General features: G+C 41.9%; 1 protein-coding gene and 1 long non-coding RNA gene across 3 annotated transcripts in view; one reads left to right on the top strand and one right to left on the bottom strand.

Moving 5' to 3' along the window:
• Positions 1-6093: 6093 nt before the first annotated feature.
• RNF115 (ring finger protein 115) overlaps positions 6094-23070 on the bottom strand; it is a 78682-nt gene continuing 61705 nt past the window's right edge. For both annotated transcript variants that reach the window (XM_032268920.1, XM_032268921.1), the window contains 5 exons: positions 13647-13718; positions 12404-12476; positions 11338-11431; positions 8069-8184; positions 6094-6749 (listed from right to left, as the gene is read on the bottom strand). In XM_032268920.1, the coding sequence (XP_032124811.1) occupies positions 6618-6749; positions 8069-8184; positions 11338-11431; positions 12404-12476; positions 13647-13718 (487 nt within the window). In that variant the 3' untranslated portion in view covers positions 6094-6617. The remainder of the gene's footprint in view (positions 6750-8068; positions 8185-11337; positions 11432-12403; positions 12477-13646; positions 13719-23070) is intronic.
• Positions 10914-11478, top strand: LOC116543400. Its single transcript, XR_004265565.1, has 2 exons — positions 10914-11004; positions 11315-11478. It is a non-coding gene; the product is annotated as an uncharacterized LOC116543400 (long non-coding RNA).

Here is a 23070-nt window from a genome sequence, read left to right on the forward strand (position 1 = left end):
AAATCATAGCAGCTTTTTGTTATGTATTCTTTTACCAAAAATACTAGTAATATGGCTATCATGTTGTTGGAAGGGAATCTAATAATTTTGGAGTTTTTTTGTTTTTGTTTTGAGACAGGGTCTCTGCTGCCCAGGCTGGAGTGCAGTGGCACGATCTCGGCTCACTACAACCTCTGCTTCCTGGGCTCAAGTGATTCTCCCTCCTCAGCCTCCTGAGTAGCTGGGACTCCAGGTGCCTGCCACCACATCTGCCTAATTTTTGTATTTTTAGTAGAGATGGGCTTTCACTGTGTTGCCCAGGCTGGTCTTGAACTCCTGACCTCAAGTGATCTGCTGCCTCAGTCTCCCAACGTGCTGAGATTACAGGCGGGAGCCACCACACCCAGCCAAGAATCTAGTAATTTTTGGAAAAGATAAAGAACCACAAGCCTATGATTCACAGATCTATATGTTCTGGTTGAAAGAGGGAAAAAGGGCAACATACAAACTACACTTCTGTGGACACCAAATGTATTTTGGCAGGAAAATGTAAAGTTTGTATGTATAAAACCTTAAAGTTGAATGCCTATAATGCACCTGTCTGTGGCAGGTATGAGATCAAAACCTTACAATGTTGTTTGGATCAGACAAGGGCTCTATTTTGACCCTGGAAAGCATCTCCAGTTGCACACATCATATTCTATGTGTTCTATTTTAAACCCCTGAAGCAGCCCAGTGGCTCCCAGACTGATTACTGAGACACTAACATTGCTGCAGGCTAGGATTTCCCCCTTTTAGGACTGCCATTTGTGATGTTTATCCCATCAAAAATTTCCTCCATCTTACTGTGTCAGTGACGAAATTATATGAGATTCATTTTGGAAATTGTTAGTAACAGAACTCTATGTTATAAGTCCTCCTCAATCCCCAAAGCTCCAATGGATTATTCTTGTAAACAGCACTTTTATCTCCTCATCTCTCTACCACAGAGGCCAAAAAGGGTTTTCCCCTAACATCCAAATACCTATTCAGATACCAGCACTGCTCCCTCTCTTAAAATCTGTCTTCTCACCCGGGCGTGGTGGCTCATGCCTGTAATCCCAGCACTCTGGGAGGTTGAGGCAGGTGGTCACTTGAGGTCGGGAGTTCGAGACCAGCCTGGGCAACATGGCAAAATCCTGTCTCTACTGAAAACGCAAAAATTAGTTGGGTGTGGTGGCGCATGCCTGTAATCCCAGCTACTTGGGAGGCTGAGGCAAGAGAATCACTTGAACCCAGGAGTCAGAGGTTGCAGTGACCTGAGATCATGCCACTGCACTCTAGTCTGGGCGAAAGAGTGAGACTGTGTCTCAAAAAAAAAAAAAAAAAAAAAAAAAATTCTGTCTTCCACTCCTTAAGCACCAAAGGCTGTTTTGTTGTTGTTGTCATTTAAAACAGACACAGACTATGCTTCCCTCCTGATTTATTAAGACCAATGTATTTAATTTGTATTTTTTGAGGGAACAGCACCTGGAAACCAGAGAGAAAGAAGCTGAAGCATGTAGAAGGTCATGAATTATTCAATTTGGTGTCAATAATTTGTCAGAAATATTTTTTTCAATAGCAATAGATAACTGTATTATAATTCTATTTTATAATTATAATATAGAAGCAACGGATGTTGAATATCCTTTCCTCAAAGTCATTTAGTCTCAACCCTTGGAAATGATTAGGTTTTTACCTCCAGTGAATCCCTTCATCACAGAGCAAACAGGGTACCAGCCCAAGCCAACAGTGCCCTGTAACAGAGAACTCAGGGAAACACAGACCCTTTGCATGGAATTCAAAGGGCTGCTTAATATGAAGTTAAAGACCTCAAGTTCAGACTAAGGGTTCCAAGATCAGAAATCACAAGTTTTCTCTTCTCTTTGACGATCAGGTTACGTACAACAAGAGAATCAGATTGTGAGGCTCTAGCCCTCTTCTGTATCCCTGCTCACTTTACCTCAGTGCATACCATATCCCTTCTTCCTCCAGTGTGAAATGTGCATATATGTGTTTGTGAATATAAATACCTATATTTACACACACACACACATATATATATATATATATATATATATATATATATATATATATAAATATGCAATACAAAGACATAAGCAAGAAATTTTTTTCCTAATAGCTATTTAATCAAAGACTGGGGAAAACTCAAGTTCTTCCCCCCAAATTTTCCTTCTAACTTGAGAGCCAATTCCTGGACCAATTCCTGCTCAAAGAAAACATTTAAGAAGCACCTGCCCAACTATTACGCAGCAAATGCTGATACACTTTATGATGAGCTAAAAGGAAGCTATTTAACAGCCATTTCTACATCCTCTAGTCTTTTTCTCATAAATTAAAGCATTATTGTAGGGAAAGAGTCAAAGAGCTACAGCAACAGGGACAAAATGTCTTTCTGGATTCTCCAAGTTTCTTAACTCTTCAGAGAACCAGCAACAGGAACTTTGATAGAAAATTAATTTTTAATGCTGGGGTTATTTCTTCTCCTTGCTCCGAACTCATTAATTCTGAAACTTTAAAGATACTGGAGATATCAGCTAAATCTTGCTCTTCCCATCAGACTCTCTAGTTCTGTCCAACCACAACTAACCCATGTGAAGATGGGTTAGACTAACCTATCTGGAAACTACCACAGAAGCAATAAATCAAGGCACTGCCCTATATGACCTCACAACTCCCAAGTCTACCAATCTCTAAGAAATCTTTCCTAATTATGTGCTAACCAAATAATTTTTTCCCTCATTTCAAACTGTAACAGACAAGAGGATACATATATACTATTGGAATTATAATGGAAAAGATATAGATGAAAAGTCATTCAGAATAAGAAAATAATCTGTTCAGCACTGCATAAAATTCAAAGGGCTGCTTAACATGAATTTAAAGACCTCAAGTTCAAACTAAGGGTTCCAAGATCAGAAATCGCAAGTTTTCTCTTTGACAATCAGGGCAAGTTGAACTGTCTCTCCCTTGACTCTATAAGTCTCCAGATTCCTGAGTGTGTAAGCCTTCCAGCTGTAAAAGAATGAACATCTGAAAAGTCCAGGCTATCCAGCCTCCTGCCTTGGGCATTTTATCTAAACTGTGTCTGAAACATTTAAGGACATGGCATTCCTAGAAGTAAATGCTTAACCGCAACCATGTTCTGGTGTTAGACCAAATAATCTAAAATGCTTCTTCCCAGAATGGGAGGTCTCTCAGACTTCCAGAGTTAATTTAGGCTAAAAAGAAAAAATAGACATTATATACACAGCAAACATCCCATATACATTTCTTCCACTGCTTAACTATGTATTGAGGTCAGTAACTCAGTAACCAGTACTGAGGTCTCTAAGCCAAAGCAAGCATTTCTCATACAGACACATTATTCACTTGGTGAAACTTAAGTGGGATTGGGAACACTCTGTATATATGCATCATTTCTGTTTTTCCTCTTGTGATGGTTAATCTTATGTGTCAACTTGACTAGGCCACAGGACACCCAGATATTTGGTCACAGAGTATTCTGGGTGTGCCAGTGAGGGTGGTTTTGGATGAGACTAACATTCCAATCAGTAGGCTGAATAAAGCACATGGCCCTCCCTAATGTGAATGGTCCTCATCCAATGAGTTGAAGGTCTGAACAGAACAAGTAAGGGAAAACTCCTCCTGCCTGACTGCTTGAGCCAAGACCTCAGTCTTTTCCTGCCTTTGAACTGGAGTGGAACTATCAGCTCTTTCTTGGGTCTCCATGCTGGCTGTCAAGACTGGAACTACAACAGGAGCTCTCCTGGATTTCTAGCTGGCCCACTGCAGATCTCGGAACTTTGCAACCTCAATAACTGTGTGAACCAATTCTTTAGGATAAATCTCAGGCTGGGCATGGTGGCTCCCACCTGTAATCCGAGCACTTTGGGAGGCCAAGGCAGGCAGATCACCTGAGGTCAGGAGTTTAAGACCAGCCTGGCCAACGTGACAAAAACCCCATCCCTACTAAAAATATAAAACATTAGCTGGGCATGGTGGCAGATACCTGTAATCCCAGCTGCTTGGGAGGCCGAGGCAGAAGAATCACTGGAACCCAGGATGCAGATGTTGCAGTGAGCTGAGATCATGCCACTGCCCACCAGTATAGGTGATAGAGTGAGAGACTCTGTCTCAATAATAATAATAATAATAAATCTCCAAAGAACCCTAACTCCTCAACATAAATTAACCTGGACATCTGAGGTACCTCCCATTGTAAGAAGAAACACAACAGATTCATTAAAAGGGACAGGTCTGGGAAATAGCAAAATGAGTCTCACGTCCTCCATCCATCAAAGCAAAAAAAGTGAAGAAAATTTCAGATAACTTAGTCTGATGCTATTTGCTATACTGTGTATAAAAAGGCAGATCCCTATCCAGCACTTTGTCTCTACCACTTGTAAAGCTTTCAGATCTTTGTAAAGAACTCAGATCCTTTCTAGTTCTCTAGGCATTAGTTCTCTAGCCTTAAGTAAAACTACAACTGCCTGTCCTGGCATTTCCAGACGCTGATGGGCAGACAAAAGTGTCCAGGCAATGATAATTTTTCTGAGACAACTGACATTGTGTACTTCAAAACTCTAATGTGTTCCAACTTCAACACAGCCTTCCTCCATCTAAGTAGCGGCCAAATATTCACAATTCACCTCTCATTTCCTTAAGTCTTCCTCCCCAATTCAAAACCAGTATGTATTCTCAAGCTACATTTCAGGGGCTACCCACAGTTAAGTAGATCTCATTCCCCAAATAAACAATCACGACAGAGGTGTGATACAGGAGGTATATGAGAAAACATCTTTTATTCTCTCTGAGCCCAGCTGAATCATACTTCCTGGTCGCAACTTTTAGAGGCAGGCTATTATTTCAGCAGGCCACCCCCCCACTTTTTCCTTTCCCTCCCTGACTCCTTTATCCTCTGTCGAAGTAAAGAAAAAGGTATCTCTAGCTCCCTTCCACCACCTACAAATTGGCATATGATAGTCAACAAAAACTGAGGAGACTCCTAGCCAAGAAAGAAACCCATTAAAGAGTGGTGTTCTTGTTCTGATCATTCTAACTATCAAAGGCTAATGTGACAATATTAATGGTGCCCCTAAGTACCTTCTTTTGGTACACCAACAGCTGTTATGTCTCCCCTTTTGAGATTTTGAAGTTTCCACAACGTTCCTGACCTTCTTCATTTATTCAACGTTAAATACTTAAATACTACAAAGAGCATGGGCATGGGATGCTACTAGGCTGAAAATATAAGGCCTACCTCTCCCAGGCCAAGCTGTTTCGGACATGATCACATTGGTCAGTTTGAGTCCAAGTACAGCCAGAACCAAGCAGAAAAGGAAAGTTTCAGAGATGAAAAATAGGCTTAAAGAGTTAAAATGTGACAACGTAAAATCTTAAGTCCTGAAGACCAATGGGTTACTAAAAACAGTGAAGTGGCTGCAGATGCGTACTGCATCTATTTCTGTGACACAAATTATTTTAAGATTACTAGGAAAAAAGACAGTAAACAATGAGTTGAGCACTTTGAGATGTTGAGGCAGGTGGATCGCTCGAGCCTAGGAGTTTGAGACCAGCCTGGTCAACATGGCAAAACCCTATCTCTATAAAAACACAAAAATTAACCAGGCATAGTGGCACATGCCTGTAGTCCCAGCTACTAGGGAGGCTGAGGTGGGAGGATCACTTGAGCATGGGAGGTCGAGGCTGTGGTGAGCTGAGATCGTGCCACTGTACTCCAGCCTAGGCAACAGAAAGAAACAAACAAAAATCAATGAGTTGGGGATCATTTTTTACAATCTTAAAAGCAAAGATCTCAAACATCTGTCTTTCTATGTCTGTATGCTGCCCAACTCTTTCCCAAAAAGGAAATGGAATCAGATTCCTACCAACATACGTCTCCCAAAATACGTTATGTAGTTTTCTGGGGAAACTGCATCAACTGAAGTAGTCTTTAAAAATTAAAATAAGAAAACCAAAGCACCATGATGGTAAACCACTTTTCCCTTCTCACTGTAATTCTTCTTTGATTTGTGCTCTGGGAATCAAGACAAAACAAAATCATCAGTCTTAGATTCCTGAATTAATTTGGCCTCACCTCACAGCTAATGTGATCAAGAGTAGATTTTTTTTGTTTGTTTGTTTAAGTACAATTAAGACAAAAGGACTTTATATCAGCAGGACTTTAGGGCTGTGGTTCCACTGTTTTTATAGTAAAATACACTAATGGTGGGGTAGAGGGTGGAGAAGGAGGTGGAAACCTCTGTTACAAAGGCAACATGACAGATAGCAGGACCCTAACTAGACTTTAAGGGATTGATTCTATTCAGGTGGGGGGAGCCCTACATAATTAAGTTTCACACTTAGAAAATTATCACTCTGATTTCATGAATAAGAGGCATTTTGTTGTAGATACAATTCCATCTGTAGATACTAACTTTAAATTTAGAGAAGAAAAACATTCATTGCATTAATATTATGCATTGGGTTTCTTATGTGATTCCTATATCCATCTACTAATTTTTTGTTTTGATACAATTTACAGCTATGGTAAGATGATTACCATAGCCCTGATTCAGGTGTGGTCTTTAGCTTCAGAAAGTCCATCGGTCATGTAGCTGACTGTCATTGCTAAATCTGTTGCTTGCAGAGGCCTCAGAGTTCTGGCTTTGCTGAGTAGAGTCCTCACCATTTAAGCTCTTCCTACATACAGGACATGTGTCATGCTGAAACAGAAAAATATTAGTCTATGTGAAGATCCTGGCCTGAGAAGCTGGGAGTACTGCACACTTAAGTAACCCTGAGAATTGTCACATCAAAACTGATGACTTGGAATAGAAAAACAAGAGGGAATGCATCCTCATACCACATGCTCTGGCGTCTAAGGTGTGATACCAGGATATCTCCCAAACAGAACTTTAAGCAGAACTGACAGGCACAATTCTAGTCCAGCAACTTAGTAACAGCTCACACATACCACCAAACAGAGCTAACCACAAACAGAGAGCGATCTATGACAAGAGGGTAACTGCCCATTAATTCCCATATGATCTAGAGCAGAGGTCAAATAACTTTTTGTTTAAAGGGACAGGAAAATTGGCCAGGTGCACTGGCTCACACCTGTAATCCCAATACTTTTGGAGGCCAAGGCAGGCGGATCACTAGAGGTCAAGAGTTTGAGACAAGCCTGGGCAACATGGCAAAACCCCATCTCTACTAAAAATACAAAAATTGGCCGGGTGTGGTGGTGCATGCCTGTAATCCCAGCTACTCTGGAGACTGAGGCACGAGAATCATTGGAACCCAAAAGGTGGAGGTTTCAGTGAGCAGAGATCACACCACTGCACTCCAGCCTGGGTGACAGAGTGAGACTCTGTCTCAAAATAAATACATAAAGGGACAGAAAACAAATATTTTAGGCTGTGCAGGCCACACCACAGCTGTTATAAATAATCAGCTCTGCTGATGTAGCACAAAAGTAGCCATGGACAATCTATAAACAAATAAACATAGCTGTGTTCCAATAAAATTTTATTTGCAGTCGGGCATGGTGACTGACACCTGTAATCCCAGCACTTTGGGAGGCCGAGGAGGGCGGATCATGAGGTCAGGAGTTTGTGACCAGCCTGATCAACATGGTGAAACCCTGACTCTACTAAAAACACAAAAATTAGCCAGACGTGGTGGTGGGCACCTATAATCCCAGTTACTCAGGAGACTGAGGCAGGATAATCGCTTGAAGTTGGCAGGAGAGGCTACAGTAAGCTGAGACCGGGCCACTGCACTCCAGCCTGGGTAACAGAGTGTGACTCCATCTCAAAAAAAAAAAAAAAAAAAAATTATTTACAGTAACAGGCGGGGGGCCACAGTGGCCTGTGGAACACAGTTTGTAACCCTTGGCCAGAAAAGTTCTAAACAAATAACAGTATCAGAGTTAGCCAGGGATTTATGGGATAAAATCTGATCTACTTGGATCTCGAGGAACTGTTAACTATACCTGTACTCTCAATCAACCCCCCAAGAAGCCATGACTTGCTGTACTTACCAGCTCTAACCATGGTACAATACAACTGCTGTGAAAGAAGTGATTGCAAGGTAACTGCCGGACTTCCTCTTCAACTGTGTAATCTTCTTTGCATACTGGACACTCTAAACCCATATCTGTTGAAGCAGGAAATGCATTTTAAAGTAAAAAAAGAAAAGGAAGAAAAAACTAACCCAATGTCTCTACCAACCCTGAAAATGCATAAAGAAAAGACATAAGAGTTAGGTGGAGTAGCTCACGCCTATAATCCCAGCACTTTGGGAGACCAAAGCGGACGGATCATGAGGTCAGGAGTTCCAGACCAGCCTGACCAACATACAACATAGTGAAACCCCGTCTCTACGAAAAATACAAAAATTAGCCAGGCATGGTGGTGTGTGCCTGTAGTCCCAGCTACTCTGGAGGCTGAGGCAGGAGAATTACTTGACCCTGGGAGGCAGAGGTTGTAGTGAGCCAAGATCAAGCCACTGCACTCCAGCCTGGGCTACAGAGCAAGACTCTGTATCGAAGAAAAAAAAAAAAAAAAAAAAAGAAAAAGAAAAAGAAAAAAAAAAAAACACATGAGATAAAAGAAAATGTATGTGTACCCAAGTGGCAGGCAAGTAAGAGGCATGAATTATATTTCAAAATGAGGGTAACAATGGTAGTAAACAGAGACATGAAAAGGAGGAATGATGAATGGGGTCTACTCCAAAAAGGCCTACACAGGAACTACATAAGGCCCATTTCTTGATGTAAAGAGTTGGAAGAAATAAACTGGGGCTTAGATGATCTGTTCAGTAAAACAGAAAAAACATCTTCCTAAAGATGTGACAGCCCTCTGGCAGTCAGTTTCCATTGTCAACCTGTCCACCACAGCCAAGAAATTCATCTCAGCAATCTCAGCAGTTCAGTGTCTGAAGCTACTTGCCACTTTTACCATGCTCTTTTCAGCATGGGATGAAGCATCCTATTTAGGTGTGGCTACCCTAAAGTCCTCTGTAAAAACTGTTAATGAGGGCCGGGCATGGTGGCTCATACCTGTAATCCCAGCACTGCTTTGGGAGGCCGAGGCAGATGGATCACCTGAGGTTTGGAGTTCAAGACCAGCCTGGCCAAGATGGTGAAATCCCATCTCTACTAAAAATACAAACTTAGCTGGGCATGGCGGTGGACACCTGTAACCCCAGCTACTCGGGAGGCTGAGGCAAAGAATTGCTTGAATCCAGGAGGCAGAGGTTGCAGTGAGTTAAGACTGCACCACTGCACTTCAGCCTGGGCAACAGAGCAAGACTCCATCTCAAAAAAAAAGAAAAAGAAAAAAAAAGTTAATGAAAAGCTAGATCAGAAGTGGTGCTGCAGAACTGCAAAGCCAAAGTTTAGCTCAGGTCACCAAATCAAGAGCAGAAAGCCCTCTCCTCTGAGAAGAAACAGTCACAAACTACTGGGAGTTCCAAGCAGCAAGTTTTGAGTTTACCAAATATGTCTAATACTACCAGCTAGTCTATATGCCTAGTGGCTGGGATATGCTCCATGCCCCAACAGCAGATAAGGCATTTGGAGCAGTACTGCTACTGAATAGATTTACTCCTTACTCTCCATTCCCACCAACTTTGGCCTAATTCTTTTACTTTTCATGCCCAGTCTGCTGCAATGGCCTCCCAGCTAGTATCCCAAATTCCATTGTCTTAACCCTCCAAACATATCCTATACTTTGCTACAACTTAATTTTCCCTAAAATCAGCTTCATAGCAATTCACAGCTCCTCTTTATCACTTGGATTCTCAGCTGGCACCTCAGAAATCAATAAATTAAAAATGTAAAACATCACTTCATCTCCTTACCCAAACCAGTGCCATTCACTATTCCCCCATCCCTGAAGATGGCAGCACCATGTTTAAAGTTACAAAGCTGGGAAATCTTAGAATTATTTCTGACTCTTTCTCCTCCTTCATCCATTATGCAATCAGTGAGGAAAGCCTTTCTCCAAAATGATCTTCTGGCCGGTGTGGTGGCCCACGCCTGTAATCCTAGCACTTTAGGAGGCCAAGGCAGGTAGATCACAAGATCAGGAGTTTGAGATCAGCCTGCCCAATATGGTGAAACCCTGTCTCTTTAAAAATAAAGAAAAAAAAAAAATCTTCTTAATCTACGCTTTCCTTTCTCTTAGCATTGTCACCATCACCTGAACCCCACCTGGACTGCTGCAACAGACTCTAATACCTGTTCCTGCTCTCTCTCGCTTTGAATATGTTTCACACACTGCCCCCAAACTAATCTTCCCTAAAGACCACTTTTCCTAACTCACACACCATGTATATGTTGATATTCTTATATTAGTTCATACTTTCCTTAAATAGAATGACGTAAGATGGCCCATCTTGTCTTTGAAATTTCTCATTCTAAAACTAAATTGATGGTTTAGGTCCAAAATGCTGTCCCTTGTCGCCAATGTTAGTCCAAAATGCCATCCCTTTTCACTAAATTCCTTCAGTTCTTATAAATAATATCTATGACTAATATACCTAACTGTACCTGATACAAAGTAGATTTAAAACAAATTCCCAGCCTCCTATTTTTTTCTCTTCTCCTTTCCCCAATGTTAGTATCATGTGTCCAATACAATTTTTAATCATTTGATAAGTTTTTCTTCAACTTATTAGAATCAAGTCTCATCTACCTTTATACCTCTTTATTCCCAATAGCACCTAAAAAAGAGACATGGTAATTGCTCAGGAAATACCTACTGACTAACCTAAGGGGTAGGAACTTTCCAGATCTGGCACCCAGGTAGGAATTAGGGCTATGGTTTCACAAAAAGGTCCTTAATATAGGAAGGTATCATGGATTTTTTTTTTCTCACTTATCTTTTTTTTCTTTTTCTTTTTGTTCATTTTTTAAACTTTTCACCTGTCAGAAAATACTGGGATTTTGAACAGAGATCAGAAGTTGACAGAGTTGCCGGGCACGGTGGCTCAAGCCTGTAATCCCAGCACTTTGGGAGGCCGAGGCGGGTGGATCACGAGGTCAAGAGATCGAGACCATCCTGGTCAACATGGTGAAACCCCGTCTCTACTGAAAATACAAAAATTAGCTGGGCATGGTGGCGCGTGCCTGTAGTCCCAGCTACCCGGGAGGCTGAGGCAGGAGAATTGCCTGAGCCCAGGAGGCGGAGGTTGCGGTGAGCCGAGATCGCGCCATTGCACTCCAGCCTGGGTAACAAGAGCGAAACTCCGTCTCAAAAAAAAAAAAAAAAGAAGTTGACAGAGTAAGTATAAAAATGAACCTACCAACTTGTTCCTGAGTTACTGTCACTGTTGGAAGAGATGTGATCTTTTCCTTGTCAGCTGGGGGAGGACCTGTGTTTTCCAGTTGTCCTAAAAGCTACAAAAAAAAAAAAAAAAAAAAAAAAAAAAAGAGAGAGAGAGAGAGAAAGAAAAAGATGAAGTGGCAGACATCTCAGTATCCCTGGAGAGGGAGCTGCTCCAGCTGAGAACAAACAGTGCAGATATTAGGTATGTTAGTTACTCTTAACTTCTGCAAGGCTCTGAGAGGCTTGGGTTCCCCCTTTCCTGCTGCCAGAACACTCATAATTAATTTACAATTTCAGAGTGACACTGGTATAAGCCTACAGACAAACCCATGATTGCAAAGCCCACCTTTGGGCATAAAGCAACGTCAGAGGCAGCAAAAGGGTTGTGATGTCATGAATAAAACTATAGCTTAATAAAAAGTACTACGTAACTGGTCCAAAAGCTTCACTCTGCTGGAAGAACAAAAAGTAGAAGTATGAAAAGTAGCATAATGTAAGCCAAGAAATAGGTAAATTACTGCCTATAAGAAGACTGAATTTAAAGGACATGCTTTCTGTTCTCAGAAATCCACAAGGGAAATGAAAAACCAATCAAATTAAAATGAACATAAACAAATGGAAGCAATTACACATGGCATGGGAATACCCTTTTCTCTGCTTCCTTCCCCTACTTTGTTCCATCTAGCAGAAATCCCTGCTTCAACATGTGAGGAAACCCTCCTTTTTTGTGAAATACTTGTTAATAGAATCCTTATAGGACTGAACAAGAGAGACCAAAAATACAAAATACTATTTGTTACAGAAGTCTTTTCTTCCTGCGGAGGTGAAATCATCTTCTAGAAATTCTCTCGGATCCAGAAAGTGCATGGATACTGAGCTAACCCCATAAATCAATCATCCCTTTAGTAAAATAGAATCCCCAAAGCTCAAAATATTAGAGAAAGCAGAGTGACTCCCATTTCAGAAAGTAGCAGAAGGAAAGCAGGAAGTCTGTGGAACCATGAGACACACTGAACAGACACCCTCAAAAGGCAGCTCCTCACCTGGGTTACAATGGCATCAAGCCCTGTCTGACCCCAGGCATAGTCCCCAGGGTTGGAGTGCAGCATCCCGCTCCTATACATGAGATGAGACAGACAGCATTAGATGGAGTGACCAGGCTCTGCCTTACACCACAGAAAAAAAATTGGCAGAGGGATCCTGTTCTCTCTCAGAGCTGGAAAGTCACTAGTCTTCCAGGATCAAGAGGCAAAGAATTCTGTGTATTTTCAAGATCAAACAGATTATCTAGAGATAGTTATCTCATTCTCCAGGAATTTTACTTAACTAGAACATAAAATGTGAACCTACCTAAAGTACCACACGACATGCCAGAACAAAAAGAGTGACTCATTGCCTGTTGGTTTCAAAAATTTATCTTTTCTGTGCCCACTTATATTAAATACAGATGGAGCTGCTTTTTAAGGAGAGTTTTCCTTCATAACTGGTCAAAATCTACACCAAACATCCCTCATTATAAGAAGCCACCCACAGTTCTGGACAATGAGGAGCTTTCAAGCAGAGAAGTAGCCATAGCAGTCTCTCTGAATCACAACTTAGAGCCATTGCAAAAGGGACTTGGCAACACCTTCTCTCCCACCCCCGCAGCTGCTGGTATACTACCAGCAGAGGTCCAGACTACTAGATGCCACCCAGAGGTCCTAAAAGGACTGAGGTTCCTTTGAACAAAGAAGCCTTCTGGGCCACTGTTAGAAGCGGCAAATAATTTTCCAGACAAGAAGAAATTCCATCTTTAATGCCTATCATACATAAGCGTCACTCTGATACTGAATTATAGCCTATTGTTTCTTCTGACAAATCTTCTCACTTTGAAAAAATAAAGTTCAGCATAATGTTTTCAATTTCAGAAATTCTTAAGGCATAAAGAATTTATGTAGTCCTATGTAGTCTACAGGGGAAACCCACAAATCAGATACCAAGCCTGGCAGGGACCATGTCATTCCCTACCTCAACACAACTCTCAGACCTGAATATAAAAGGAATCAAGACCTTTCTAGCACCCAAACATCCTGGGGGACCAGAACAGCTCTCTCCTGAGCCTGAACAATAAAAAAACAAAAGTTCTGATTAAGTTTGGGCTTAGCAGATAATGGCAGTCTAGCAGCCTCCAGTTACATCTACATACTCACCTATGCAGCTCTTTTTCTCTATTGCACAGAAATGACAGCACCTAATAAAACGATGCCACTCCAATAGAGTAAGATAGAAAACAGTTAAGTTACTTACCAGGAAAAAGGGTGTGGAGATCCAGGAATGGCAGAATTTGCAAAGAATCCTGCAAAGATGTGTTGTAGTATTCTGTTAGAGAAGAAAAAATTAGATAAGACAACAGACTAATGAAAGTACTCTACAGATATCCATGGCTGCCTAATCACCAACTACTTCCCTAAACCAAAACCAAACGGCTTTTCATTGGCTATTATCCAAGAGACAGCACCAGAAATCAGCCTGCCACACAGCAGTGTGCTATTTTGTTATTATGGCTATCTTCCTGAGCTCTGCTAACATTTTTTTTTTTTTTTTAATAATAACAGATGGGGTTTCTCCATGTTGGCCAGGCTGGTCTCGAACTCCTGATCTCAGGTGATCCGCCCGCCTCAGCCTCCCAAAGTGCTGGGATTACAGGTGTGAGCCGCCGCGCCCAGCCGCTCTGCTATCTTATAAATTAATAGATTTTTGTGAATTACGCTAGAAGGGGATCTGATGGTGTAGTCTAGTTTTCAAACTATGTTTCTTGTATATCTGGCATCAATATGAGGAAGGGTTAAAAGGGATGCTGAGCCACTGGAATTCTGGACCCACCTCCCTTTAACAAGGGTAGTTCCATTTTTGTATGTTGTACACATTGGGTTTCTCAATATCATTTAAAGGGTGCCTTTTAAAAAAACAAAAAAAGTTTAATCAATAATTCTATTTTAAGGTTGTTTCCTATGATTATGACACAAACACATATAAATACACACATGCTTAGTATTTGTCACTCTGAATATTTAAGATGGCACAGGTACACAGTTCTTTATACAAATGAGTCTTTTTTACCCAAGGAGATACTGAAGTGATGCCTCAGCAAAAGAAAAACCTGAAGAAATTGTTCTCTTAGATCTTCTGTGTTCTGGATGATCTGATTTTTTTTTGGAGACGAAGTCTCACTCTACCACCCAGGCTGGAGTGCAGTGGCTCGATCTCGGCCCACTGCAACTTCCACCTCCTGGGTTCACGTGATCCTCGTCTCAGCCTCCCAAGTAGCTGGGATTACAGGTGCCCACCACGCCCAGCTAATTTTTTGTATATTTAATACAGATGGGATTTCACCACGTTGGCAAAGCTGGTCTCAAACTCCTGACCTCAGGTGATCCTCCCACTTCAGCCTCCCAAAGTGCTGGGATTACAGGCGTTGAGCCACTGCACTCGGCAATTACATGCAATTTTAAGTCCCTGGTTCCCACTTTACTTATTAAGCCAACTAACATAGCAAGGGTAGTGGCCAACATTACACTTTCCCTGGTATTAAAGTTCAACAGCAGCTAACTACACTGTTCCATGTTTGTTTGCTTGCTTTTTTTGTATTATTTTTCATTATTGTTAACTGACAAAAATTGTATATATTATGGTATACAACATATTTTGAAGTATGTACGCACTGTGGATGACATCAAACTATCAACATATGCATTACCTCACAAAGTTATTTGCAACAATAACACTAAAGATCTACTCTCTTAGCAATTTTCAAATGTACAAAACACTGGTTGTTGTTTTGTTTTGTTCTGTGACGGAGTCTTGTTCTGTCACCCAGGCTGGAGTGCAGTGGCACGATCTCAGCTCACTGCAACCTCCGTCCCCCAGGTTCAAGCAATTCTTGAGCTTTAGCCTCCCAAGTAGCTGGGATTACAGGCACACACCACCATGCCAAGCTAATTTTTGTATTTTTAGTAGAGATGGGGTTTCACCATGTTGGCTGGGCTGTCAAGTAAGCCGCCTGTCTTGGCCTCCCAAAGTGCTGGGATTACAGGCATATGCCACCGCATGGGTGAAAACACTGTTATTAACTACAGTTACCATGTTGTGCAACAGATCTCTTGAACTTTTAACTGAAATTTTGTGTCCTTCAACAACTATCACCCTAATTCACGCCCTCTGCCCTACAGCCCCTGGTAACTACCATTCTATTCTCAGCATCTATAAATTCAGTTTGTTTTTTAGAATGCTTAGTGTTATTTTTAAAATATGTCCAAAAATTATTTTATAATCTTCCCTTGAGTATGGGCTGGACTTCGTGACTCACTTTACAATAGAATATGGCAGAATTGATAATCTGTGACTTCCAAGACAAGGTCAAAAAAAGGGGGGAAATGGCCAGGTGCGGTGGCTAATGTCTGTTATCTCAGTACTTTGAGAGACTGAGGTGGGCGGATCACTTGAGGTCAGAAGTTCGATACCAGCCTGGCCAACATGGCGAAACCCTCTCTCTCTACTAAAAGTACAAAAATTAGCCAGGCATGGTGGCAGGTGCCTGCAGTCTCAGCTACTCAGGAGAATGAGGCAGGAGAATCACTTGAACCCAGGAGGCAGAGGTTGCAGTAGGCCAAGATCATGCCATTACACTCCAGCCTTTTTGGTTTTTTTTTCCCTCAAAAAAAGGGGGCGGTGGTGGGAAGGTGTTTTCTCCTGGTACTTCTGTTGGATCAATCACTTGCTCTCGGAGAGTGCCATATCAAGCAGTCCCACAGAAAGGTCCACGTGATGAGGAACTGAGTACTCCTTCCAACAGCCAGAACAAAACTGCCAGAATATGTGTAAAGCCTAATCAGTCCTGTAGATGACTACAGCAGTGGCCAACATCTGACTGTAAGCTCATGAAATCCTGGGCCAGAACCACTCAGCTATGCTATTCCAACTGAACCTGTTCCTGATCATGTGAATCTGTCAGATAATAAATATTTGTTGTTTTAAGCCACGAAGCTCTGAGATAATTTGTTATATGGCAATAGATAACACAGATTTTGGTATCTGGATACGGGTGCTGCTATAATAAAGACCTGCAACACGAGAATATCTATGGCACCCAGCAGGTGGGCAGAAGTTAGAAGGACTTTGAGGAGCGGATCAGTGAAGTTTGAAGAGCCTGGAAAAAACAGTAGAAGCACCACGGCCTTTGAGGAAGTTAGGGTGAGAGATTAAGAAAATGCAGAAAAAATCTTATTAGAAACTGGAGGGAAAGGGATCCTTGTTATATACTGGCAAAGTTGTTGCCTTACCATAACATGGAAAGCAGATGTGGTCCACAAACTGGTTGATAATCTAGCTAAAGAGATATCCACTTTTGAAATTACCTCTTGGCTTCTTGCTGCTTACTTTAAAATGCAAAAGAGGGATGAATTCAAGGAAGGACAGACAAATTGTATAATTCTGAGAATCCCCAGCATCTCCAGATAGTAAATGATACTAAATTAAGAAACAGATTTCAAACAAAGATTGAATCCAGGGAACCGCCAAAAGACCAATTTCAGATGAAGCCGAGGATTAGGCTAGAACAAGTCTTTGTTAAGACCTCAGAAAGGGCCTGGTGTGGTGGCTCATGCCTATGATACTAGCACTTTGGGAGGCCAATGTGGTAGGATCACTTGAGGCCAGGAGTTTGAGTCCATCCTGGCCAACATGAAGAAACACTTTTCTACTAAAAATCCAAAAATTAGCTGGGCATCCCAGCTACTCGGGAGGCTGAAACATGAGAATCATCTGAACCTGGGAGGCAGAGGCTGCAATGAGCCAAGATCACACCACTGCACTCCAGCTGGGTGACAGAGTGAGACTCTGTCTCCAAAACAACCACCACCACCTCAGAAAGATTGAAAATGGTACCTAAAGAATCATTCAGTTAGAAAATTGGACTAAGCTTAAGAGTGTTGTGTTAGTTTCCTAGGGCTGCTAAAACGAACTACCACAAACTGGGTAGCTTAAAACAAAAGGAATTTATTTGCTGTTCTGGAGGGTGTCAGTAGGGTTAGTTCCTTCTGGAAGTTCTGGGGGAAATCAGTTCCATGACTCTTTCCTGGCTTCTGGTGTTGGCTGCCAGCAATCTTTGCCATTCCTTGGTTTGTAGACCTATGTCCCCCCAATCTCTGCCTCTGTCATCACATGGCTTTCTTCCCTGTGCCTTCTGTGTTCATGTCCAAATCTGTACCTTTTTTTTTTTTGAGGCAAAGTCTCCCTCTCACCTGGGCCGGAGTGCAGTAGTGTGATCCCAGCTCACTGCAACTTCTGCCTCCGGGTTTATGCGATTCTCATCCTCAGCCTACTGAGTAGCTGGGATTACAGGCATGCACCACCATGCCTGGCTAATTTTTTTAATTTTTAGTAGACATGGGGTTTTACCATGCTGGCCAGGCTGGTCTCAAACTCCTGACCTCAGGTGATCCACTTACCTTGGCCTCCCAAAGTGCTGGGATTACAGGAGTAAACCGCCGCACCCAGCCAAATTTCTCTCTCTTTTAAGACTTATCAACCATTGGATTAGGGCCCTTCCTGATCCAGTATCATCTATTATAACTTGGCTACATCTGTAAAGACCCTATTTCCAAACAAGGTCACATTCACGTGACCTTATCAGGTTTAGGACGTGAGCACAACTTTCTGGGGGACACGACTGTACCCACTACAAGTGGAATCCCTCAGCAATTCCAGCAGAAGCCCAAGGTGGAAAACGCCTATTTAGAAGAGATTTGTGGGTGTGGCTTTTGCCAAATGGCATGAATCCCAGTAAGATTCACAGGATACTCCAAGTTTTAAAAAGAAACACTGCCAGCCTAAACGGAAAGGTGCAAAAATAGTACAAAATGAAAACAGGTCTTTGGGCCCTCAAATTTCTACCAGCAAGAAGCAAGCTAAGAAAACTATGCAGCTACAAATTTACTTTTAATGGAAAAGAACGGATGACTAAAAGGGTGGACTCCAGAGTCACAGAGAACTCCTGGGTAGAAGTGGAAGTTAAGTCCCAGTCAAGGAACTTCTGACATCTGTCGAGACAACTATCAGAATTGCTATGAACCAGCAACTTCTTTATGCCTCCATTTTCCCTTTTGGAACAGGAAATCTCTATACCTGTTCAAAATCACTGCCTGTCCACATCACTGTATGTTGGGTATGTGATGGGCAGATAACTTGTCTCTTTAGTTCACAGGTCCTCATATCAAAAGGAATGGTACCTGAGGAACTATACCCAAGGAGCCATGCCCATACTTGGACCTGATTAAAGGACAACTTATATTTATAATATAGGACAACCTACCTATATTTCAAGCAGATGCTATAGAAGAAGGAGACTTTTGATAGCTCTTGGGAGGAAGTGAGTGCATTTTCACATGGGAGAAGTGTAAACAGTTTGTGGCTAGAGGGCAAACTGTGGTGATTTTAAAATACATTCATAAATTCTTTAGAGGTGGAGCTAGTTCTCTTCTCCTTGAATGTGGGCTAGACTTAGTGATTCACCTCTTACAGATAAAATGTAGCAGAAATGACAGTGTGTGACTTCCAAAATTAGGATATAAAAAGGCACTATGAGTTTTTTTTTCTTCTTCCTCTATTACTGTCTTGGATCACTAACTCCAAGAGAAGCTAGCTGCCAATTAATAGGGACATTCAAGGAGCCCTACGGAGAGGCCCAGATGGTGAGGAACTAAGGCCTCCTACCAACAGTCATGTGAGTGAGCCATCTTGGAAGTGGATCTTCCAGGCCCAGTTAAGTGTTTGGGTGACTGCAGCCACAGTGGACATGCTGATTACAACCTCATGAAGCCTTTCACCAGAACCACAGAGCTAAGCTGCTCCCAAATTCCTGACCCTCAAAAGTAGTGAGAAAATAAATATTGTCATAAGCTGTTAAATTCTGGGATAATGTGTTACAAAAAGCAATAGGTAACTAAAATATACCCACCTTATTTACAAGTGACAAGAAGGGCAAATTATCACATGCTTAAACTGACCAATAAGTAAATGGTAATAAACAAGTTTGAGAGATAGCCTAGTCCTTGAAGCTGTAAAAGTTAATCCTGTGCGAATGCTTGGAATTAGCAGGAACAATTTGCCAGCAGCTGATGAGCTGATAACTCCTCTTTCTTGGCTGCTTACTCTCTGTAAGTCAGATGTTAGCTCCAGTAGTAACAGAGCAGCAGTAACAGGGACTGCTCAGGGAGGCCCCAGTGCATATAAGCTGTTGCTCAAGAACAACAGTTGACAGAGTAGTTACACTGAATTTTGTTTATTAAAAGCACAATCTTGTTAAAGCTAAATGTCTGGGAGGATGTGGAGGGAAGGAAGCTAGTGTATATATTTAATTTTAGAAACTTACACAGGAGAAAAATCAACCCACTGGGTCTGGAAGGGAAGTCACATGCTAAAACCAGGTAAGAGTCTTCATAGTTTCCACAGGTGTGCCCTCTCTAGATTTCCCTCATGCTTCCCTGGCTGTTCTTCTTAGTCTCCTTTGCTTATTCTTCCTATCTTCCAAATTTCTAAACATTGAGGGCCCAGGCCTCGATTCTCTGAGCTCTACTACTTCCTATCTTGACTTCTTTGACAATTTTACCCAGCTTTATAATCTTTTTTTTTTTTTTAGGTGGAGTCTTGCTCTGTCACCAGGCTGGAGTGCAGTGGCGCAATCTTGGCTCACTGCAACCTCTGCCTCCTGGATTCAAGCGACTCCCCTGCCTCAGCCTGGGACTACAGGCTCACACCACTGCGCCTGGCTAGTTTTTTGTATTTTTAGTAGAGACGGGGGTTTACCATGTTGGCCAGGATAGTCTTGATCTCCTGACCTCGTGATCCACTCACCTCAGTTTCCCAAAGTGCTGGGATTACAGGTGTGAGCCACTGTGCCCAGCCCCAGTTTCATAATTTTAAATACCATATATAGGCCACAATTTCCAAATTTTACGGCCAGCTAAGACCTCTGCCTACTCTACACCTCCCCTTGTATAATAAGCACCTCAAACGTATTATGTTCCAAACTGAATGAACTTAAATCTCTCCTCCTAGTGTTCTCCATGTAACTCCAAACTTATTCCTCCTAGTGTTCCCATGTCAGCGGATGGTGGCTCCATTTTTCTTGTTGTTCAGGCTAAAAACCTTGGTGTCATAACTCTTCTTTCTGTTACACCCCACATCCGATCTATCAGCAAATCCCATCATGCATATTGCCAAACTGTATCTGAAACCAAACCATTTTTCACTACTCTCATCTAAACCACTGGCATCTCTAGCTTATATTAATGCAATAGTCTCTTAAATGGGTTCTGTGCTGTGTCTTTGCCTCACACACCTTGCAGACCCCCATGCTATTTTCAGCACAGCAGTTAGAGCAATCATTTCAAGATATAAATGACATCTAAACTTTCCACTGGAATAGGAGCTTTACAATTGCCAACTAGGCGTCACATAATCGACTACCCACCTCGCCATGCCTACCCCCATCAACGTCTCCTACCACTCCCCTCACCTTCTCTACTCTATACTGATCTCTCCTTGTTGGTACATTCCTACACTTCCTTGGTGTCTATTCTAATACTTTCTCAACAAGACCTTTGCTGACTGTGCTCTTTTTGAAACTTCACTTCCCCTATATTCCCCATCTCCCATCCCTGCTTTTCTTCCACCATAGCACTTACTACTGCTTAATATTCTATTTTGATTATTTATCTTTGCCCATTAGTACTTACACAAGGGCAGTCATTTCTGACTATTTATTGCCAACATCTGGTGCACAGTAATACACAATGTCTGTTGAATAAATTAAGAGACCTCTTATGGGCCAGGCAAGGTGGCTCACACTTGTAATCCCAGCAGATTGGGAGGCCAAGATGGGAGGTTCACTCAAGCCCAGGAATTCAAGACCAGTCTGGAAAACACAAGGAGACCCCACCTCTACAAAAAAAAATTTTTTTTAATTATCTAAGCCTAGTGCTGCACACCTGTGGTCCCAGATGCTTAGGAAGCTGAGATGGGAGGATCACTGGAGCCCAGGAAGTAGAGGCTGAAGTGAGCCATGATCACACCACTGCTCTCCAGCCTGGGCAACAGAGCAAAACCAGTGTGAAAACAGACTAATACAGGCCCCAATCAGATGTATCTTGAAAGATATATATAATCTATTAAGATAAAAAAGAGTATAAAATATGCATAGTATAATTAATCCAATTTCAATTATACAGATGTAAGTATCATATTTACGTATAAATATATATGCATCTCATTTATATGTATAAAACGGTCTACAACACTATGTAGCAAGGTGTAACTATGGCTATTTCTGGATAAGGCTGTCTTTTTATTCCACACCAAAAAAAAAACTTTTAAATAAGAAAAAAAAGTTAACCGAAAAAAGTCAATTCTCAAAATCTGAGCTGTGATCATGTGGTCAGGAAACTATGGTCCCAGAACCTAGGGTTAACTTCAAAAGAATATATTCTCAAGGTAGAAAATCTTAAAACGTATTCTTTACACAGTCATAAAAAATAACAAAATCATGTCCTTTGCAGCAACATGGATAGAGCTTGAGGTCATTAGCCTAAGCAAATTAATGCAGAAAACAGAAATACCACACGTTCTCACATATAGATGGGAGCTAAACATTGGGTACACAGGGATACAAAGATAGGAATAATAAACACTGGGGACCACAAAAGGGGAGAAGGAGGGAGAGGGGCCAAGGTTGAGAAACTACCTACAGGTATTATGCTGTCATTAGAAGCCCAAAGCCCTGCATCACACAATATACCCAGGTTTAACAAACCTGTTGCTCTGTGAATTACCAGGAGGGTAAATTTTAAAAAATAAAAACTAAACCTGTACATGTACCTCCGAATCTAAAATAAAAATAATACATTTTATTTATTTTTTTTTTTTCTTGAGACGGAGTTTCACTCTTGTAACCCAGGCTGGAGTGCAATGGCGCGATCTCGGCTCACCGCAACCTCCGCCTCCTGGGTTCAGGCAATTCTCCTGCCTCAACCTCCTGAGCAGCTGGGATTACAGGCACGCGCCACCATGCCCAGCTAATGTTTTTTGTATTTTTAGTAGAGACAGGGTTTCACCATGTTGACCAGGATGGTCTCGATCTCTTGACCTAGTGATCCACCCGCCTCGGCCTCCCAAAGTACTGGGATTACAGGCTTGAGCCACCGCGCCCGGCTAAAATAATACATTTTAAAAAGAACATATTCTTTAGGTGGAACACCTTCTTAGAAGTCATGTACCCTACAAAGCAAATCAGAAACAGCTTACTGCTAAAATCAAAGAAGCTTCCTTTATATAGCCAGGAAGGAGGCTAAAACATCAGGCTAAAAAGTAACAAAAAACAAGGGCACAGCACACTGAAATAAAAATAGGGATGGGCACAGTGGCTCACTCCTGTAATTCCCAGCAGCTTGGGAGGCCGAAGCAGGCAGATCACTTGAGGTCAGGAGTTCAAGACCAGCCTGGCCAACATGGTGAAACCCCGTCTCTACTAAAAATACACAAGAATTAGCTGGGCGTGGTGGCGTGTGCCTGTAATTCCGGCTCACAAGAATCACTTGGACCTGGGAGGCAGAGGTTGCAGTGAGCTGAGAGACCATGCCACTGCACTCCAGGTTAGGCAATAAAGCAAGGCTCTGTA

Source organism: Sapajus apella, unplaced genomic scaffold (assembly GCF_009761245.1).
Source record: "Sapajus apella isolate SASKATOON/1434 unplaced genomic scaffold, GSC_monkey_1.0 scaffold187, whole genome shotgun sequence".
Classification (NCBI taxonomy): Eukaryota; Metazoa; Chordata; class Mammalia; order Primates; family Cebidae; genus Sapajus; species Sapajus apella.